The 18,211-nt window shown below is 38.9% G+C and overlaps 2 protein-coding genes across 2 annotated transcripts; one reads left to right on the forward strand and one right to left on the reverse strand.

Moving 5' to 3' along the window:
• Positions 1-396: 396 nt before the first annotated feature.
• Positions 397-10,227, reverse strand: LOC101848316 (protein preY, mitochondrial). The gene is made up of 3 exons (XM_005107891.3): positions 10,111-10,227; positions 5,200-5,389; positions 397-3,503 (listed from the first exon to the last, which is right to left on the reverse strand). Exons 1-3 carry the CDS (start codon positions 10,163-10,165, stop codon positions 3,368-3,370), a joined length of 381 nt encoding a protein of 126 aa, XP_005107948.1. The 5' UTR covers positions 10,166-10,227; the 3' UTR covers positions 397-3,367.
• Positions 10,228-14,161: 3,934 nt separating this feature from the next.
• Positions 14,162-16,955, forward strand: LOC101848547. Its single transcript, XM_005107892.3, has one exon. It carries the CDS (start codon positions 14,162-14,164, stop codon positions 16,787-16,789), a length of 2,628 nt encoding a protein of 875 aa, XP_005107949.1. The 3' UTR covers positions 16,790-16,955.
• The last annotated feature ends 1,256 nt before the right edge of the window (positions 16,956-18,211 follow it).

Here is an 18,211-nt window from a genome sequence, read left to right on the forward strand (position 1 = left end):
GAAATCTCTCAAGGCCTTTTAGGTCTGGATTTTACACTTTCTATTTCAATACATCTCTTAAAATTTTAATGGGAAAAATGGTGTCCTAAAAGTCTGTACGGTACTGTTTACTCCCAATTGACACAGCTGAATTTTTGCCTGCAGAATGAAGAAATAGGAACTGTATTGACTCTCGATGTTTTTTTGTCTTACTACTTTCTTTGCCATCACAAGGCTCATATAGTAAAAACCCTTGCCATCAAAGGCAAAGGCATTTTGGGGAAAATCCAAAGAAACTGGGTGGTTACGGTAAGCATCTCAGCATCGCCGATTGGCGACATATGGCGGCAAAGTGTTGATAGATTCTGCCAAGTTGAAAAGTTAACCAAGAACATAAAAATAAATGACAACACCAACTTAAGTCAGAGACCACTTTATTCATCTTTATCAGAGAATTCAGTTCATATTAAATTACAACAGCATGTCATTGTCAACTCGCTTGATTAATACAAAAAACAGTGGAATCCTGTTATAACGAGAGGGAGGGGACTGGCGCGAAATGTCCGTTATAGGAGGATTCTCGTTATAAGGGATCCAGTAATAAATTCAATGAAAATAATAAACTAGGCCTAATCTATGAGTTTGGTGTTCTGTTTATTTCTTTTTGTTATTTCCCCTGGTGATGATTTTGTTTCGACATTCTCTAGGTCATACTTGATCAAACATCGAATCAGGTTTCTTTCTCTAGCACTAGCGATGTTGATACCTAGGCGTTGGCTATCAGAAAGAAAGGGCTCTAGGCTAACTCGCACGCTGTGATGTGCCCCCACCTTACCACACCCTTTGGTGTGTTCCATCTGCTTGTGAACTCCGCCCTCGTCACACATTTGCTCCATCCATCACAGCACTGTGACCTCTCCAACCTCGCATCAGAGAAGTGAGAGGCGTGGTAGGCCTAGATAACCTAGACTAGGTTGGCCTTTCTCGCGATGCATTCTGCTTGTCTGTGCATGCCACACCCTCCCCACTCATTCGCTCTGGCCTTCACTGTTGGCACACGTGGGCTCTCCCAATCTTTGTTTCGATAGTTCACCAACAACACAAGTTTCTCAACTTACAAGGTTTTACATTATGTAAAATTGGCCTATATGCTGTGCACAGCAGCAGCAATATTCCACTATAACTATAACTATCAACTCGCGTGTTTGTCTGATTGCTCTATAGTAGTATTTTATTTACAAAGATAAGAAAAAAACAGGGTTTTAAGAAGGAAGAGTGTCTTTATAACAGAATTCTCGTTAGTTCAGGACTCATTATAAGCGATCCCCTCCTTCTCATTATATCAGGATTCCACTGTACAAAACAAGGTTATCAAGCAAAAAATTCAAAATTTTAGCTATAAATAATCTTGAGCCATCAAAAATTTAAAAGGATTGATTCAGCATTTTTAAAACCTATTTTATCTATGTCAGTTGTCAACACTCATCTAGATAGAAGTCTAATATTTGGCATGGTGATTACTGTTGGTAGGTAGAATGACCTTACTGAGCCAAATTTGAATTTTCTGTACCAACTTGAGAGCTTTACCGTCCTTCTTATGCACTACATTCATGCCTCCAATATTTTAAGATTTTGTAAAATAAAAAAGGCCTTAAACTCTAAATGTGTACCATAAACAGCAAAACTGCTTCTGTAAGGTCATAGTATGTGTATAAAAGATTGTGGGCAAATTTGAATAAATTCTGATAGATAGTAAGATAGTAACTTTCTGTGACCTACTCAAAATAGTGTTGCAACCTGGTCAGATAAACAATCTTGAGAAAACTGCAAAAAGAGGTCATTTTTTGTGAAGATATTCTTACATTGCTACCTCTCTCAAATGCATTTTCTAGCTATTTTAACTATTTATAAGTTTGATAAAGAAATTAGGCTTCTATAGATGGTTTCTTGATAGATATCTGATCTATAAAAAGATACTCCAAAATCCGAAAAATGATTTTTTTTTTCAATACAGTACATGCCGGCTTTAAGCACACCGGCATAAAGCACGTTTCGGACTCAAGCACACTAAACGGCTCTTACAGAGATTTTGCTATAAATTACACGCCCTTAAAGATCGTAACTTCGGCTTCAGGAACGCTTCATTTACAAGACAGTCAATACTTTGATGATGACCCATTGAAGTTCGAACACAGTCTACACCACAGCAGTGAGTGTGTTAGCCTCTAAGAGAAACACAAAGAACGCAAGTGATCGAGACACACACACACACGTGCAGAGAGGAAGGCAGAGAGATAGAGAGATGCACACAGCCGCGCACGTGAATATAGGATCTATCCTAGGGCAAAGCTACACACAGACGAAAAAAATACAAAGAGAGTCGGGGAGACGAGAAAGGGAGGCTGGCTGCCATTTGACTTTTGCCCCTCGCTCTCCGATAATCCTGATTAATATTATATATCACGCACAAGGTGGTATGAATGTGGCACAGCGGCAGCGGGCAGTGGTACGCACAGGCAGTGTGTAGGCCTCATGAGCAGTATCGTGATTGGCAGTCTAAATTAAGTTCTCCTTTTCCTTTTGACCACAAAACGAAAGAAACAAACAAAAACTACCATTGCGGGAAAAAATGACAGCACACACTTTTGGGCGACCACTACTTACGAACAAAGGGTACTAAGTCAGGAAATTTTCGACATAAAAATCTCTGGATTATGAACAATGTCTACTTCGCACTCAGGCACGTTTCGGCATTAAGCAAGCTTATGCTTTCTCCCGATGACCATGCTTAAAACCGGCATGGACTGTATTTTTACTGATCTGAGCAGTGGATCCCCTTATATGAACATAAAAGGTGTTGAGCCAAAAAACACAAGTTCGATAAAAATTGCAAAGCAGGCCAAAAAATGCCAATTTCTATGATTTCATTATTTTGACGAGCGCCTGATTTAATCACGAGGCTTCACTTCAAGGGACGGGTGGTATGACAAATGAAGTTTGACTGTAATGAAACACTGCAATACAATATATTATAACTTAGGCTGCTGGAGCTGGTTCTAAATCTAATGTATTGGAGGCATCCAGAAATAGAAGTTGGATTCAAAACCAAGTAGCAAACAGTAGAAAAATATTGCATATAATAATAATAATAGATAGCATATTTATATAGTGCAAATTCCAGCTCAACAGCAAGCTCTATGCGCTTTACATTCTCCCCATTACTAACACTATTCTGTCACCTGAAGCATGATTTCCCAGACACAACCATTCATTGCATCATAATTTATAAAAAATCACAATACATCCAACAAAAGCAGTCAAACCCATCTCCAGCTACAAACAAATGTTATAAAACTAGAGAGCAGAAAGATATCACTAATATCAGTTTCTATGTCCCTCCTTGGTCATCTTTGGACTCCTTTAGCATTCGCCCATCATGAGGGTTAAGATTGGGGATACCATCAACAATGGGGTAGGCGACACCGAGGTCGTCACAAACAAGCTCTTGGTTAGCAGCATCATACCTGTGAAAGAAATAATATTGACATTACACATGATGTCATATGATGTATCACACAGTTGTTTGATCATTTTGTACGAGGATAAAGTTTTAAGCAATCTAAATATAATAACACCTCTGTTAGTTTTCCTTCTTACGTGTATATTACATGTCATTATAACACCAGGTGTAATAAAGAAAGAGGACCCTTGTATGCAGTTGTGGGTGCCGAAAAGCCTTACAAAGACTAAAACAAGCAAAAGAGGACCCATTTAAAGGGCAAAAACTCGACCTTTGTCCCAATAACTTCAACAAAATTTCGAATATAAAAATTCAACCAAGCAGAACCAATTCATCAATATTTAAAAAATCAATTTAAAAATTCGAAAAATATTGTTTTTTAAACATTGACCAAAATTGAGTAAATGCAAAACTTTGCAACTTCTTAAAATCAACAAGTTGGGTAACTGTGCATTGTGCATTGAAAAACAAATTATATAAACCTCACACTGTCAAATAAATCCATGGAAAGTTGTGGCTTTTTAAATTATATGCCCCAAGTGTTGACCATTTATCTCTGAAATTTATGGTCTCCATCACCTCTAATTCGTTTAGAGAATTACCCATGACTTTTTTAAAGTTGTCAAGAATGTTTTCAACTCTGTTTTACAATTTGCAATATTGCAGTGAACTAGATTTATAGCACTAGTTATAAAGGAACTCTTTCAATTTCTTTGTCCATCTGCAATGATTTTTCTTGTTTTGAATTTTATCATCTAATTCTATAACTATAATGAGGGTTGAGGGAATATTGAGGGAATATTAAGGCTCCTTCTTACTGCTGATCTTATGGTAGGAAAGATCTATAACTGGCCTTCTTCGATCAGGGCGAAAAATCTCGGAGGTCACTTACGTAGCGCACATTAAAGATTAGCAGTCCAAAATCGATAAGAGTAGGCTTCGGACAACACCTGTGCAAAATTCAAAATTACCTACCAACTGAAAATGTTTAATATGTCCTGCGCACCCATGTGTTATGACATGGTGGAATCAGGTGCACATCAATTTATGGGTATATGGGGTTTTTGGTATCATCTTAAAGCTTGTTTTGGTGTAAAAAACATTGCTCTACGTTGAATAGAAGTCGAGATATTTGCAATTGAAGGAGGACACGGACGCCTGGGTTTCTGAGGTAAAATTATCAAGAAAATGGCTGCCAAAGTTGGGTAACTTCCATAGTTTAAGAGTTTACATTTTCGTGCCTTTCATTTTGTTTTTCAGTAAAATCCACACAGAAACGTGCTTTTTTTAATGGGTGTAGCGCCCAAAAAAAGAAAATTAGAAAAAAATTGCCCATCGGCCAAAAAGATGCCTGCCGATTACTTTGATTTCATTATTTTGACGAGCGCCTTATTTCACCACGATACCTCACATATGACCTTATGGAGTTGCGTGCACCGTAAAACACTTACCAAAAAAAGTTTTAAAGAAAAACAAACCAAGGTTTTCTGCATGTGCGGTAGAATAAGAGCAAAAAACTGCTCCTTCAGATCACAGGGCCAGCAATAAACAGTAGTATACCAGCACTAACTACTGTTGCGAGCTACTGCAACACATGTTTATATGCTAAAAAGAGGAAGTGTAAAAAGGGTTAAACATTTAAGAAGAGTGATCATGTGTAAACCCTCCCCCCCCCCCAACATTTAAAAATGTATGCTCACCGTAAAGGTTTCTTTGACAATGGACAAGCAAGAACATCAAGCATCTGTACATCAAATTCAGATCCACTCTTCATGCCATTTGTTCTGTCATCTGCCTTTGAACAGAAGAGCACAGCTCTTTGAGTCCCATTGTTACCTCCAGCAGTAAGTCTCCAATAATGAATGACCCGAAATTTGCACCAACTGGATCCTGAAATGGATTATTTTTTTAATGAGCCATTGATTTTTTAAATATATGAAATTAATGTTCCTGAAAAATGAAATGGTCATTGGTAAAACAATTTATGAGGGACAGTTACCATCAAACAAAGAAAATAAACTGATGATAGCAAATTAAGGGGATCCACTGGTCAGATCAGTAAAAATTTTGAAAAAATATCAGTTTTCGGATTTTGGAGTATCTTAATAGATATCAATATCAAGGATCCATCTTTAGAAGCCTAATTCCTTTATCAAACTTAGATATAGCTGGAAAATGCATTTAAGAGAGGCAGCAATGTAGGAAAATCTTCACCAAAAATTATCTCTCTTTGCAGTTTTCTCACAATTGTTTATCTGACCAGGTAGCAACACTATTTTGAGTAGATCTCAGAAAGTTACTGTCAGAATTGTTTCACATTTGGACACAATCTTTTATACACATTTCTCTATAACTTTACAGGAGCATTTTTGCTGTTTATGGTACACATTTGGAGTTTTAGGCCTGTTTTATTTTACAAAATCTTAAAACATTGGAGACCTGAATGTAGCGCATAGTAAGGACTGTAAGGCTCACAAGTCAGTACAGAAATTTCAAATTTGGCTCTGTAAGGTTGTTCTACCTACCAACAGTAATGGCCATGCCAAATATTAGGCTTCTATCTTGATGAGTGTTGATGATTGACAAAATATAAAATTGTTTTTAAAAATGCTGAATCAATCCTTTATTTTTGATGGCTCGAGATTATTATGGCTAAAATCTTGAATTTTTTGCTTGGTAACCTTTTTTTGTACTATGTCACCCCCTTTGATGCAGAAAAGCAAGCATTAGACCAAAAACTACAGCATTTGGGTGTTGACCATAGCTACACCCCCTTAACTTTTATAATTTTATACAAAAATGCTCAGCAAGGCAAGGGCCACGCAGTTAACTGGCCTGATGGACGGGGTTGCAACCTGCAGGTCACCTGCTGCACACTCCTGCTTTTCATCTCTCTGTCTGTCTGTCTGTCTGTCTGTCTGTCTGTCTGTCTGTCTGTCTGTCTGTCTCTCTCTCTCTCTCTCTCTCTCTCTCTCTCTCTCAGTGGTCAGAGTCAGTGTGTGACATCAAAACAAGAACTTTGAATTTGAACTGTGCGGAAGGATTGAAAATAACCTGGATTCCGGGGAGCTTGAACCTGAAAGGAATGAGTTAATATTCTCATAAAAAACAACATCTAATCTAACACTTACAGTTAGAATTCAAGCCTCTTCCTGTTGTGAACATTACCAGCAACAAGTCTGAAAATTAATCATTCAATAATTTCCTCTATTTCATTATTTATGATTTCATTAAATTATCATAAGGACGGAAATACTCAAATGCAAGATGTGGGGTACAAGGGCTAAAGGTGGGCAATGCACAATGTGGACCAACAAAATAAAGGCAAGAACTGCGCTAATATGACAAGGTGCCTGGTAGTAGCTAACAGTCGAAAGCAATGGCGAGTCATTACACATAAACTGAAACACACACAATTCATTATGCGTTCCGCAGATAAAATGAAAAGTGACGACCCATTATTTGATTGGGGGAGGGGGAGGGAGGCAGAATAATGGTAGCTTTCATTTTAATCATTTAGATCTAACCTTTTAACCTAAAGAGATTAAAATTAAAGTTCGTCTACTAGTTAACGACAACCAACATTCACATTGTAGAGGATAAATAATCAATGTCAAAGGTATATACACTATACTATACATACGTGCGAGTAGGCCTATTTGATGCTGTGTTAGGCCTACAATCAGTATTTTGTCATGTGAATGTGCGTGTGTGTGTATATATATGTTTTACATGCATGAGTGTGTCATGCAGAATTTTTAAAAAGGAGGAACTTTCCGCGTGATGGCAGCAGAAGACCATTTTTGTGAGACACATAAAAATACTGTCCCTAGAATGCTGAAATGAAAACCATCAATTTATCAAAGCAAAGTTATTTCTCATACAAATTAGAGAGTTAGGAAGATAAAAAAACAGTCGAACCTGTGTAAGACGGCCACCCATTGTCAAAGAGAAAAGTGGCAGTATAAGACAGGATCAAGATGAAGAAAACAAACCCTTCCTTTCTGAGGTCCCAACCAAAGGTAGCCGCGTAGTTGTTGTTGTTGTTTTGCTGGGTTTTATTTTATTTTTTTCTATTTTGTTGCTGCTTTTGCTTAAGGGTGACAATAAAACAAAATGTCTTATAAATTAGACAAGGAGGACAGAGTGCTCTTGGTAAAAGAAACACATGGGTCGCCACCTTTCGGAGAACAAGCGACGCTTCTGTGACAAGTTAACGTTGACGTCCATTGAACTGTTAGGGACTGGGTAAACAGTGACCACTCTCAAGAACTCTTCTCACTTACGATTTGTGTATGAGTTGTAGGTGGGGCTTATGGGTCATATAACGGATCACATGCTTCCCTCACCAGCAGCTAAAAATTTGTCACCTAAATTGGTCAACAGAGGGACGGGGCTATGCAACATGATCGGCTGGAGGGACTACCTCTAACAAAACCGACAGGGGATTATGACGGCTCACCCACAACACTAGAGGCCAATGTATGATTTATGACAAAACGTAATGGAGTCACTTTGTCTTAGAAGGTGGCCGTCTAAAACAAGAGCTATTGTTTGGTGTGATAGGGGTTGTGTGTTAAACGCAATGGCTACGTTCACGGTAGGCTAGGTTCACGGCGCCGTGAATGTAGTTGGCAGGCTACGTTCACGGCACCCTGAATGCAGTTTGCAGGCGCTGTTGAGGTTACATTCACGGCACTCAAGCTTCGTTTAGACGGAGCGTCCACTGCCAGTTTTAGTCAGTGACTAGTGTGTGTCAGTGTGTGTGTGTGTGTGTGCGCGCGCGCGAGTATTATGTCTTTGGCCCAGAACCAGATATTCATTCTTTCATTCAAACTATTTGCAAGCGTATTTCATATCATGTATGCATTTTTATACAGTAAAGAGATAAGGAAAGTTGATAACACGGTTATCTTTTTAAAAATTTCTTGCAACTACGAGACCCGTCTGTTCAATGCCCTTCAGAGCTTCCAAAACACCAACAACGAAGAGCTGAACAGAAAACTAATGAAGATTGAAAAACAGAGCAGTTGCAAATGCCTCACAAAACCTGGACGTAACAGAGTTACTTGTGTTCATAAGTTTTATTTAATTTTGTCTTTGTTCAGGAGTTGTTGGTTTCTTACCGAGCTCGAAACCTCTTTTGCACACAGACCCTGTAAGATTTTGAACATCTGTCAGTGAGGAACAGATGCCACGAAACTGCCATGGTTTTGGGTGGCCTGGGGTGGAATGAACAAAGCCGCTCTCGTGAGAATTACCGGATGCCTTGGTTTAGTGGACTACATCACGCAAGTGCTGGAACGTCATGTCTTACACAAAAATCTATCATGCGAAAAGTTGTTAAGATATCGTCATAATTTTCGGTATACTGATAGATGAAACATTATTCTAGTGTAATAAGTAGTGACGTATAAAAAAATCTTGAATAAATGATTTTATTATAAATTTAATCCGTTGTTTGGATCTGAGATTTTTGTGGTCAAAATATTCCCATATTTAGGACCTCGACTCTGGAAAAGTTTTTCCTCCTACATCAAAAATGCCAAGTCCATCCTCTAAAACAGCCACGGAAGGCTGCAAAACCACTTATTGTAACATTTAAAATCATGTATAACCTTATGATAGATTTTTTAGAAATGTGTGCATTTTCTATGACATTCCAATATGGCAGACGTTACCATAGCAATACAAAAGAATTTTCAAAATTTTACTTCATGACTTAATTCTCCACTCTTTTTATATTGATGCTACCCAATGCCCAATGATGCTACCACATTTGTAAGCTTAGTTTCTTCTTCTTAACAAATTTCAAAATTTCCCCCGCATCATGCCTTAAACCAGCAGCGGACGCTCCGTCTAAACGCAGCTTGAGTGCCGTGAATGTAGCCTCAACAGCGCCTGCAAACTGCATTTTTCAGGGCGCCGTGAACGTAGCCTGCCAACTACATTCACGGCGCCGTGAACCTAGCCTACCGTGAACGTAGCCACTGCGACGTGTTAAAATAAGGAGGCTGAGGCCACGTTGGACAGGTGCCCGTTTTACACTGATAAATTTATAGAAAAAAAGCAAGGGGGGAAAACGAAAGTGGCCGTTTGTACAGGTGGCTGTCTAATTTCAAGAGTAAAAGTAAAAAAGTAAGAGTAGTGGTAGAGCAGTTTAGCAGAGGAAATGGCAGTAGATCTAGCGGAAATCTACATTATAATAACGAAATATTATAGCAGAATATTGAGACCCATGGTGTGTGTGTGTGTGTGTGAGTGTGTGGGTATGGGTGAGAGTAAAGTGAGTGAGGGAGAGAGAGTGAGGGAGAGAGAGTGAGTGAGAGAGAAAGGGAGAGTGAGTGAGTTGTGAGTGAGACACTACAGAACAGAGAGAGAGAGAGAGAGAGAGAGAGAGAGAGAGAGAGAGAGAGAGAGAGAGAGAGAGAGAGAGAGAATCTAGATATTTAGATCTAGATCTAGAGAACAGAGAGAGAGAGAGAGAGAGAGAGAGAGAGAGAGAGAGAGAGAGAGAGAGAGAGAGAGATCTAAAATCTAAAATCTAGATTCTGGATGTAAAATTCAAGTTGAAACATTGCTCCCTCAAATATTTGCACATGTATGCCTACCTGTAAACCACAACCGCTGTGCTAAGCACAGGGTCAAGTTCGAAACCGACGCCATAGGCCCTATGAACGAATGTCAATGAATGAATGATGAACGCTTTGCCTTTGCTTTCACTTTCATTCAAGGTAAAGAAAGGGACGTAATTAGTACTAATTACTGATCTTCGATTTGTTTTCAAACAAAAAGAGGGCTCATAGCATTATGGTACATTGAGTAAAACAGTAGATGCAACTTTTAAATGGAGGGATTTTAAAAAAGTTATTTAGGCCTAACTTTATCACAAAGAAAATAAATTGTTCTCCAATCATACCAAAAGCAAATAAATAGCAAATATTTGATGCGAAAACGTACAGCTACGATTATTAACTTATCATAAACAAATATTTCACGAAAATCTAGATCTACGAAGCCGAAGAAGGTAACAAATTACAACAGTTCAAACTTCAAGAACTACAAGATAGATCTAAATAAATGTTGTGAGTGAATGGAAAAAAAAAGAACGTGAAAGGCGAAAGGCGAAAGGGTGACGGTGAACCACCAGCAGAGTGCCATGTGTTACAGCTCTAGTATAAATAATTCTAATAGGTGATTCTGATTTTCCCGTTTTCTCCCATTTTTACTTTTCTGGTCTTCTGTATTTGTTGATGTTATAAACCTCTTCAGTTCACTATTTGAATGGTTGGCAGTTGTTTCATCTTCCAGCATTTGTGGAGGAGGGTCTGTGGGCCGGGCCGTGGGTTGTTCACCTTGATCTTGCCTATGATTATTTTAATGAGCTGCTGTTGACTGTTGAAATTATCTAGATATCTAGATCTAGATTCATAAAAAACAATTTTTAATCTATTTTAACCACTGTGTGGTATTTTTTTACTTTCCCTCCCGTCTCACACTCAGCTAGAATCTACCAGTTGTCTATTTTCGACTAAATTGTCTAAATATTGATGCGCTGAACACGAATATCAACTTCATTTCCGTTGCAAATTAATAGTTTTTGAAATATTTGATTGTTTTTAACCGAGATAGACGTGCTTTGGACCAATCAGGGGGTTCCAGGGGGGCCTGCCCCACTGGGGTAAAAGAAAGTCTGGGGGGTTACAGGGCCAGGGCATGCCCCCCTTTTTTTACCCATTATTTGATATTTTACAGAGTTAGATTTGAAATTGTCTTGAAAATAATTGATTTGCAACAGTTTTAGTGGCTTTATGTGTGATCTGCAGCAAACAGTACTGCAGTTTGACCCCTGAAACAGTGCATCTGTGTGCGAGAGTGAAAGTAAAAATTTACCCACCGTATTACCCTAATATTCATAGACTGCTGCCATTACTAATTTTACTTTAGGCTGTAGTTATTCACACAGGGTGTGCGAATACTATGAAATTTTATTCGCACAGGGTGTGTGAATACTGTGTGAATACTTTGAGATGTTATTCGCACAGAGGGTGTGTGAATACTATGAACTTATATTCTCGCACAGGGCACAGGGTGTGTGAATATTATGAAATTATATTGGCACAGGGTGTGTGAATAGGCCTACTACAAAATATTATTGGCACAGGGCGTTTCAGAAGAAGAATGGAAATTATCTAGATCTAGCATTTCCTCATTTTTTCATCCTCATTCGCGTAGGGACAAAGATCATGGATAACAACTAACTTGATAGTTCGCTCCTCTTTTTGAGCTATAAATAAAAAAGTGTCCTCAAAATTTGGTGGCGCCGCGCCCTCTTCGAAAAAGTGCGGACTTTGCAAACAGACCTTATTTGGACTTGTGTGAAAAACAATAAAAATTAACAGACTGCTTATAAATCCTATTCTTCTTCTGGAGAAAGGAAAGAGAGCTTCAAAACAAAGACTCCAGCGCCATCTGAAGCAATGCGCTGACTTCCGCGTACACTTTTCGGGCTTAGTGAACAATCGTAAATCTCTCTTTGGTAGAGATAGATCTAGATCTAGATTCTAGATCTAATTCTAATTGTGCAATGCGATTAAAAAAAACCCAACTCAAATTGGAATTCAAGTTTTGTGTAGATCTATTGCGTCAACTCAATGATAGACACAAATCTTTCTTTTTTTTTCTTTTTTTGTTTTCCTTGTGCCTTGAGAGAGAGAGAGATAGAGTGAGAGAGAGAGATGAGTAATGCTTAACTTTAACCCTAAATCTGAAATATGTTATAAGATCTAGATCTAAAATCTAGATCTCTAGATCTAGATCTAATGACTAGTGTCCAATTGTTTTAACATTTTAAAAAGCCTTTGCCAAAAGGTGGGATACCCGGGTGTGGTGACAAACGAGGTCCAAAATCAACGTAGGCTCGACCCTGTGCGAATAAAATTATTTCTTATTCGCACACCCGGTGTGAATGATATTAATTCTTATATATGCGCACACCCGGTGTGAATAAAATAAAATTTTAAGCGCACACCCGGTGTGGATAATCACTTCCTTTACTTTAAGTGGAGACGTACACAACAATTTTTTCGAAACCAGTGGTTCTCAACACATGCGATTAAACGTAGAAAGACGCAAATATTTTTAGGTAAGGCGCCCATCTTGTTTGACGTCAGACCAGGATACAGCTCCGATCACGTGACTACATCTAAGTATAGCCAACCGCATGGCACTAAAGATGGAAGTGTCTCTATGTATATCATGCTTAATCTGCAACCTGCTCTCGGAAGTTCTGATAGCCGAAGAGACAACGCGTCTGCGTTTGAAGTCATGCTATGATTTTTGGAGTGGTTCGATTCCGGTCCCTGACAGTTTTTTTTGGTTGTTTTCTTTGTTTCAATGTATAAATATAGGTGATTTTGCCTAGCCTAGCTTGTCTGAATTTTTTTCCAGCCCTTGTCTGAATCTCATCAGAGACTTAATATTTCGAGCATGTCTTTCATGAAGTCAGTATTGAAGTCAAAATTGTCAGGCAGTGATTTTATATTTTGTGTAAACTTAATAAATGAAAGTTGAAGCAGCCAAAGATATTTCAGACATTATGGTACAGTTGAGTCCTCTTATTACGAGTCCTGAAATAACGAGAAGTCTCTTATAAAGATGCTATTCTAAAACCCCGCTTTTTTCCCTTTTTTGTCTTTGTTAATGAAATACTGCTGTAGCGCTATCAGACAAACACACAAGGCAGTTATAGCGGAATATTGCTGCTGCTGTGCACAATGCGTAGGCCAATTATACATATATATATATATGTATACATATTGTGTGTGTGTGTAAATCCTCGCCAGTTGAGAAACTTGGTGATCTAGTGAAACAAAGAATGGGAGAGCCCACATGTGCCAACAATGAAGGCCAGAGCGAATGAGTGGGGAAGGTGTGGCATGCGCAAACAAGCAGAATGCATTGCAAGATAGGCCAGCCAAGTCTAGATTATCTAGGCCTAACATGCCTCTCACTTCTATGATGTGGGGATGGAGAGGTCACAGTGCTGTGATGGATGGAACGAATGTGTAACGTGGGCAGGGTGAGATATGTACCTAATAGACGGAACGCACCACAGGGCGTGGTGGGATGGGGAACAACACATGGGGCAAGATAGCCTAGAGCCCTTTCTTTCTGATTGCCAACGCGGAGCTGTCAACATCGCTAGTGCAAGAGAAAGAAACCTGATTCGATTTCTGATCAAGTAAGACCTAGAGGTCATGTTGAACAAAATCGTCATCAGGGGAGATAGCAAAAGGAAATAAACAGAACACCAGGCTCATAGATTAGGCCTGCTTTATTATTTCCCTTGAATTTATTACTGGATCCCTTATAGCGAGAATCTGGCTATAACAGATATTTCGCACCAGTCCCCTCCCTCTCGTTATAACAGGATTCCACTGTATATTAATTTAAACGTCCTAGAAAATTTTTGTAGGTTCTATTTTTATGCCTTTCATAAAGAAGATGTCACTGTTTAATTAGTAATGAGCTTTTCTTTTTGAATGAAAAATAAGTTCTTGATATGTTCTATTTATGTTTATGCTATTGAAAATATCATCCATCTTTGCATTTGATAATGTCTTTTTCTTTTTCTTGTTTTCTTCAGTGATCACCACAGCCATGGGTATTCGAGGTTTGACAGGTTTCATAGACCGCAATCAACACCTCCTTCATTCGTATGAACTACACAACTGTCCAGTGGTCATTGATGGCAACAACTTCTATCATTTCCTTTACTATGGTCGGCATGTTCGTTGCAGCTTTGGAGGAGACTATGACACTTATCGTAAGAGAGTCATCTCGACTTTCCAATCTTTCAAAGCATGTGGTATTACACCTTACGTCATTTTGGATGGAGCATATACAGTGGATGGCAGAAAGCTAAAGACATCACTGTCTCGAGCTAGGGGTCGCATACGATTGGTGGACTGTGCATCGAACACGGAACGTGGAACAGTTCTGCCTTCCTTAGCCTATGATACTTTCATGCAAGTTTTGGCAGAATTAGAAATCCCACATGCTACCTGTCAGTTTGAAGCTGATGGAGAAATTGCTGTTTTAGCCAACAAGCTCAACTGCCCAGTGATCAGCAATGACAGTGATTTCTACATATTTGACATGTCTGGAGGATTCTTGCCTTTAGACTATGTAGATTTCAATGTGCTTACTAAACCGAAAACAGATGAACTGGATGAGTACAGTTTTCTAGCTGTTCGAAAATATTGTATCGATGATCTCATAGAATCTTTTGATGGTCTCAATCGATCGGTGCTGCCAGTGTTTGCCAGTATGCTGGGCAATGATTTCATTAGTGCCAGTGCCTTTGAGTCTTTCTACCGCCACTTCAAAGTGCCAAAGATTATCTCAAAAAAGTTTCATTTGCCCCCAAAACTGCATAAGGTCATCAGTGTCCTGCACTGGCTTCATTCACGTGTTGAAGATACGTCCAAGGTAGAAGAAAAGTTGCTGGAATTTGTTAATTGTGAAAGAAGAGAAAAAGTGCAGGCCATGTTTCGTACTTCTGTCAGTGGGTACTGTGATGTACACAACTTTCAAGGGTTTGATTTGCACAAGTTTTTCTTTTGTACTGCTTCTGAAGGCAAGTACCAAATAAGTGCATCAGAAGAGTTCCTACAGTATGGTGGGTCTTCTTTTCCTCAATGGTTTTTGGAGGCTTCCGGCCTTGGGGAGCTGAGTCCTTTCATCCTGAATGCTGCAGTCCTTCACCGGGTGATCATGTTATGTCAGATGGAGGATCTGAAACAAGACTCGTCTTACACCTGCTCAGAGTCCATACGGAATGTGCTTTATGGAATACTTCTCAAGGATGGTCACTTCGACAGCAAAACTTGTACTGTCTCTCAAGTGCCTACTAACTGTGCATCCAAAATATTTGAAAAGAATGTTGACGCTGATGAGGAAGCAAATAGAAATAGTGAGGAAAATCATGTGAAACAGTCTGTTGCTTCATTTGACAATGATGCAGTGAGTTCAGAAAGTGTTTGTATGGATACAGGAAATGTTGATGAGAGCTTTTCAGGTATTGATGGAGAGGCGAATGATGAAGTTGGTGAGAATGAACAGAATGATGATTTGATTTCTAACAGGAACGGTGAGACTGCAGATGTTGAGGACGACAATGATGAACTTTCCACTTTAGCTGATCAGGAGGAAACATGCCTTGTTCAAGCCGATGCACAACCCTCAAAACAATGGTGTATAGAAGAGTATGGACGTTTAAACAAAAGTCTGAAAAAGTCCCTTATTGAGCCTGTATTCAAGGTCAGCCATATTGTACTTCCAGGTCTGACTGAGTTGTCGTCATTGCCACAAGAAACATGTAGAGAAATACTTTGGGGAGCAATGCAGATTGATCATGTTTGGATTGAGCAGTTTTCTGAGGATCTGAAGCTGTTTGTTGCTTGTCTTGTAGCTTGGTCCCGCAGTGCACAACCTAAATTGTCACATCTTCATTTAGATGCAGTCATTGTCTCTGTTCTTGTACTTACTGCTAACTTGGTGTTGGAGAGGAGGAGTCAGAGGAAGAACACCAACACTGAAAGTGTGGAGTCAGACCTTCATGTGCAGGTAGATACTGAAAATGAAATGAATGCTCTTGGTTCTGCTCTTGGAAAACCTTTACAGTGCAGCAGTTTGTACAGCTTGGACAAAAAATGTGTGGATATTATACAAACTTGTGAAACATGTACATCTGGTTTTCTTGAGGAATTGAGACAAAAGTTGACAAAGTATCACAGACAACCACCTGTGTTTAACCGTAAGACTGTGTATGAGCCACAGGTGACCCATGCTTTTGCCCAACTCCAAGCTTGTGTGGTTGATGCTCTCAACTTGAACAAATTGTTGCATCTTCCGGTGTCAAATCCCAGACCTGCACAGTTGATCAACGGCACTCTTCTGTACAATCTTTTCAATGAGCTTATGGTCCGCCCTAGACCTGATTTGTTTCTGGCCTCTCTCATAGGCAGTGACTCACTTCTTCAAGGGGTGTATATGTTGTTCCGCTCACAAGTGATCGGCTATGTAGGTGAAGAACAATATGTTGATCAGTCTTCTTTGCAAGGTAACAAGAAATCACGAAAGAGGAAAGCAAAGGACAAGAAAAAGTCAGCTGAGGAGGGGAAGTCAGACAGTTGGAAGGAAGAGAGTGAGGAACCCTCTGAAATAAGCACCGTAGCTGGCTTTGATGTGGCTAACAAATTCAGCTTATTGTCAATGGTTGAGTAAATTTTTGTACTTTAAGATGTTTGGAATGGAAATATGACGTACAACAAAAGAACATACATAAATGAGTACATTGTGTGTACATATTATATGTTCATTTTATGATACATATAGCATTGTATGTGATGGGGGGGACTAGCAAATACAATAATAAAAAATCGGGAAAAAATGTTCTTGAAGTTCATAACAACATTTTTATTTTCAGTCACATTTTGCTTGTAAGGGATGTCTAAATCATGCAAGTAGACTCTCATTTTTTATCAAAGTGGCTACCTTTTCACACAGATTTGGGGCTGTGATTGACCTGTGACATACATTTGGACTTGCTGTTCTTGTGTCTAATTAGTGAATACTGCTCTTATGATTGCTTTGGTCATTGCATTCTTTAATCTGCACAATGTTTTTCTCTGCCCACCCTTCCAAAATTTCGCAAAAATGGTACATCTTGTAGTGGAATAAATTACTGACTTGAAACTGTTAGATCTAATTTAGCAGTAGCCCAAACTAAATGGAGTGTTAACTTTTGGGGCATCTGTGATTTCAGTTCTATATCTTTGGTAAATGATTATTATGGTCCTAGTGTTTTAGTCCAATTCACATTTTTTTTCAAAACAAAGAAATTTATATATATAGTGCTGTTTTCCAAATCTGGACTCCAGCCCTTTGATCTACCCTTGTACTTTTCATTTATTATGTATGCCCATTATATGTATAAATGTGAGGCATCGTGATGAAATTAGGTGCTCGTCAAAATAATGAAATCGAAGAAAATGGCATTTTTCTGTCCGTTTGGCAATTTTTATCGATGTTTGTTTTTTGACTCAACACCTTTCAGGTCCTTTAAAATTAAAAACACATTTCTGTGCTGATTTTACTGAAAAATATTGTTGTAAAGCACAAAAATGTAAGTCGCCAAACTTTGGTGGCCATTTTCTTGTTATTTTTAACTATGAAACCAGGCGACCCCACCTCCTTCAATCACAAATATCTCGACCTCTGTTCATAATAGATGAGTATTTATTTTTGCCGAATGCAAGACAAATGAACAAGCTTCAAAATGATACCAATAACTCGACATGTCTATTAATTGACGAGCGCCTGTTTCCACCGCGTCCTGACACAAATGTATGTTTGTTTGTGTGTGTGTGTGTGTGTGTGTGTGTGTGTGTGTGTGTGCGTGTGTGTGTGTGTGTGTGTGTGTGTGTGTGTGTGTGGTGTGTGTGTTTGTATGTGTGTTTGTTTGTGTGTGAGTGTGTGTGTATGTGTGTGTGTATGTGTACTGTGCTCACATATATTTGTTTGGTGTGGGTCTGTACATGTATGTTCTTTCTTGCTGGATTCTAAGTGAACTCTCATATACCCAAGACAAATCCTATGGATTGCAGGTGGGCCGGGTGGGTACTCTCATGCATATTTGGTCAGGTC

The sequence above is a fragment of the Aplysia californica genome, unplaced genomic scaffold (genome assembly GCF_000002075.1).
Source record: "Aplysia californica isolate F4 #8 unplaced genomic scaffold, AplCal3.0 scaffold00640, whole genome shotgun sequence".
Lineage (NCBI taxonomy): Eukaryota > Metazoa > Mollusca > Gastropoda > Aplysiida > Aplysiidae > Aplysia > Aplysia californica.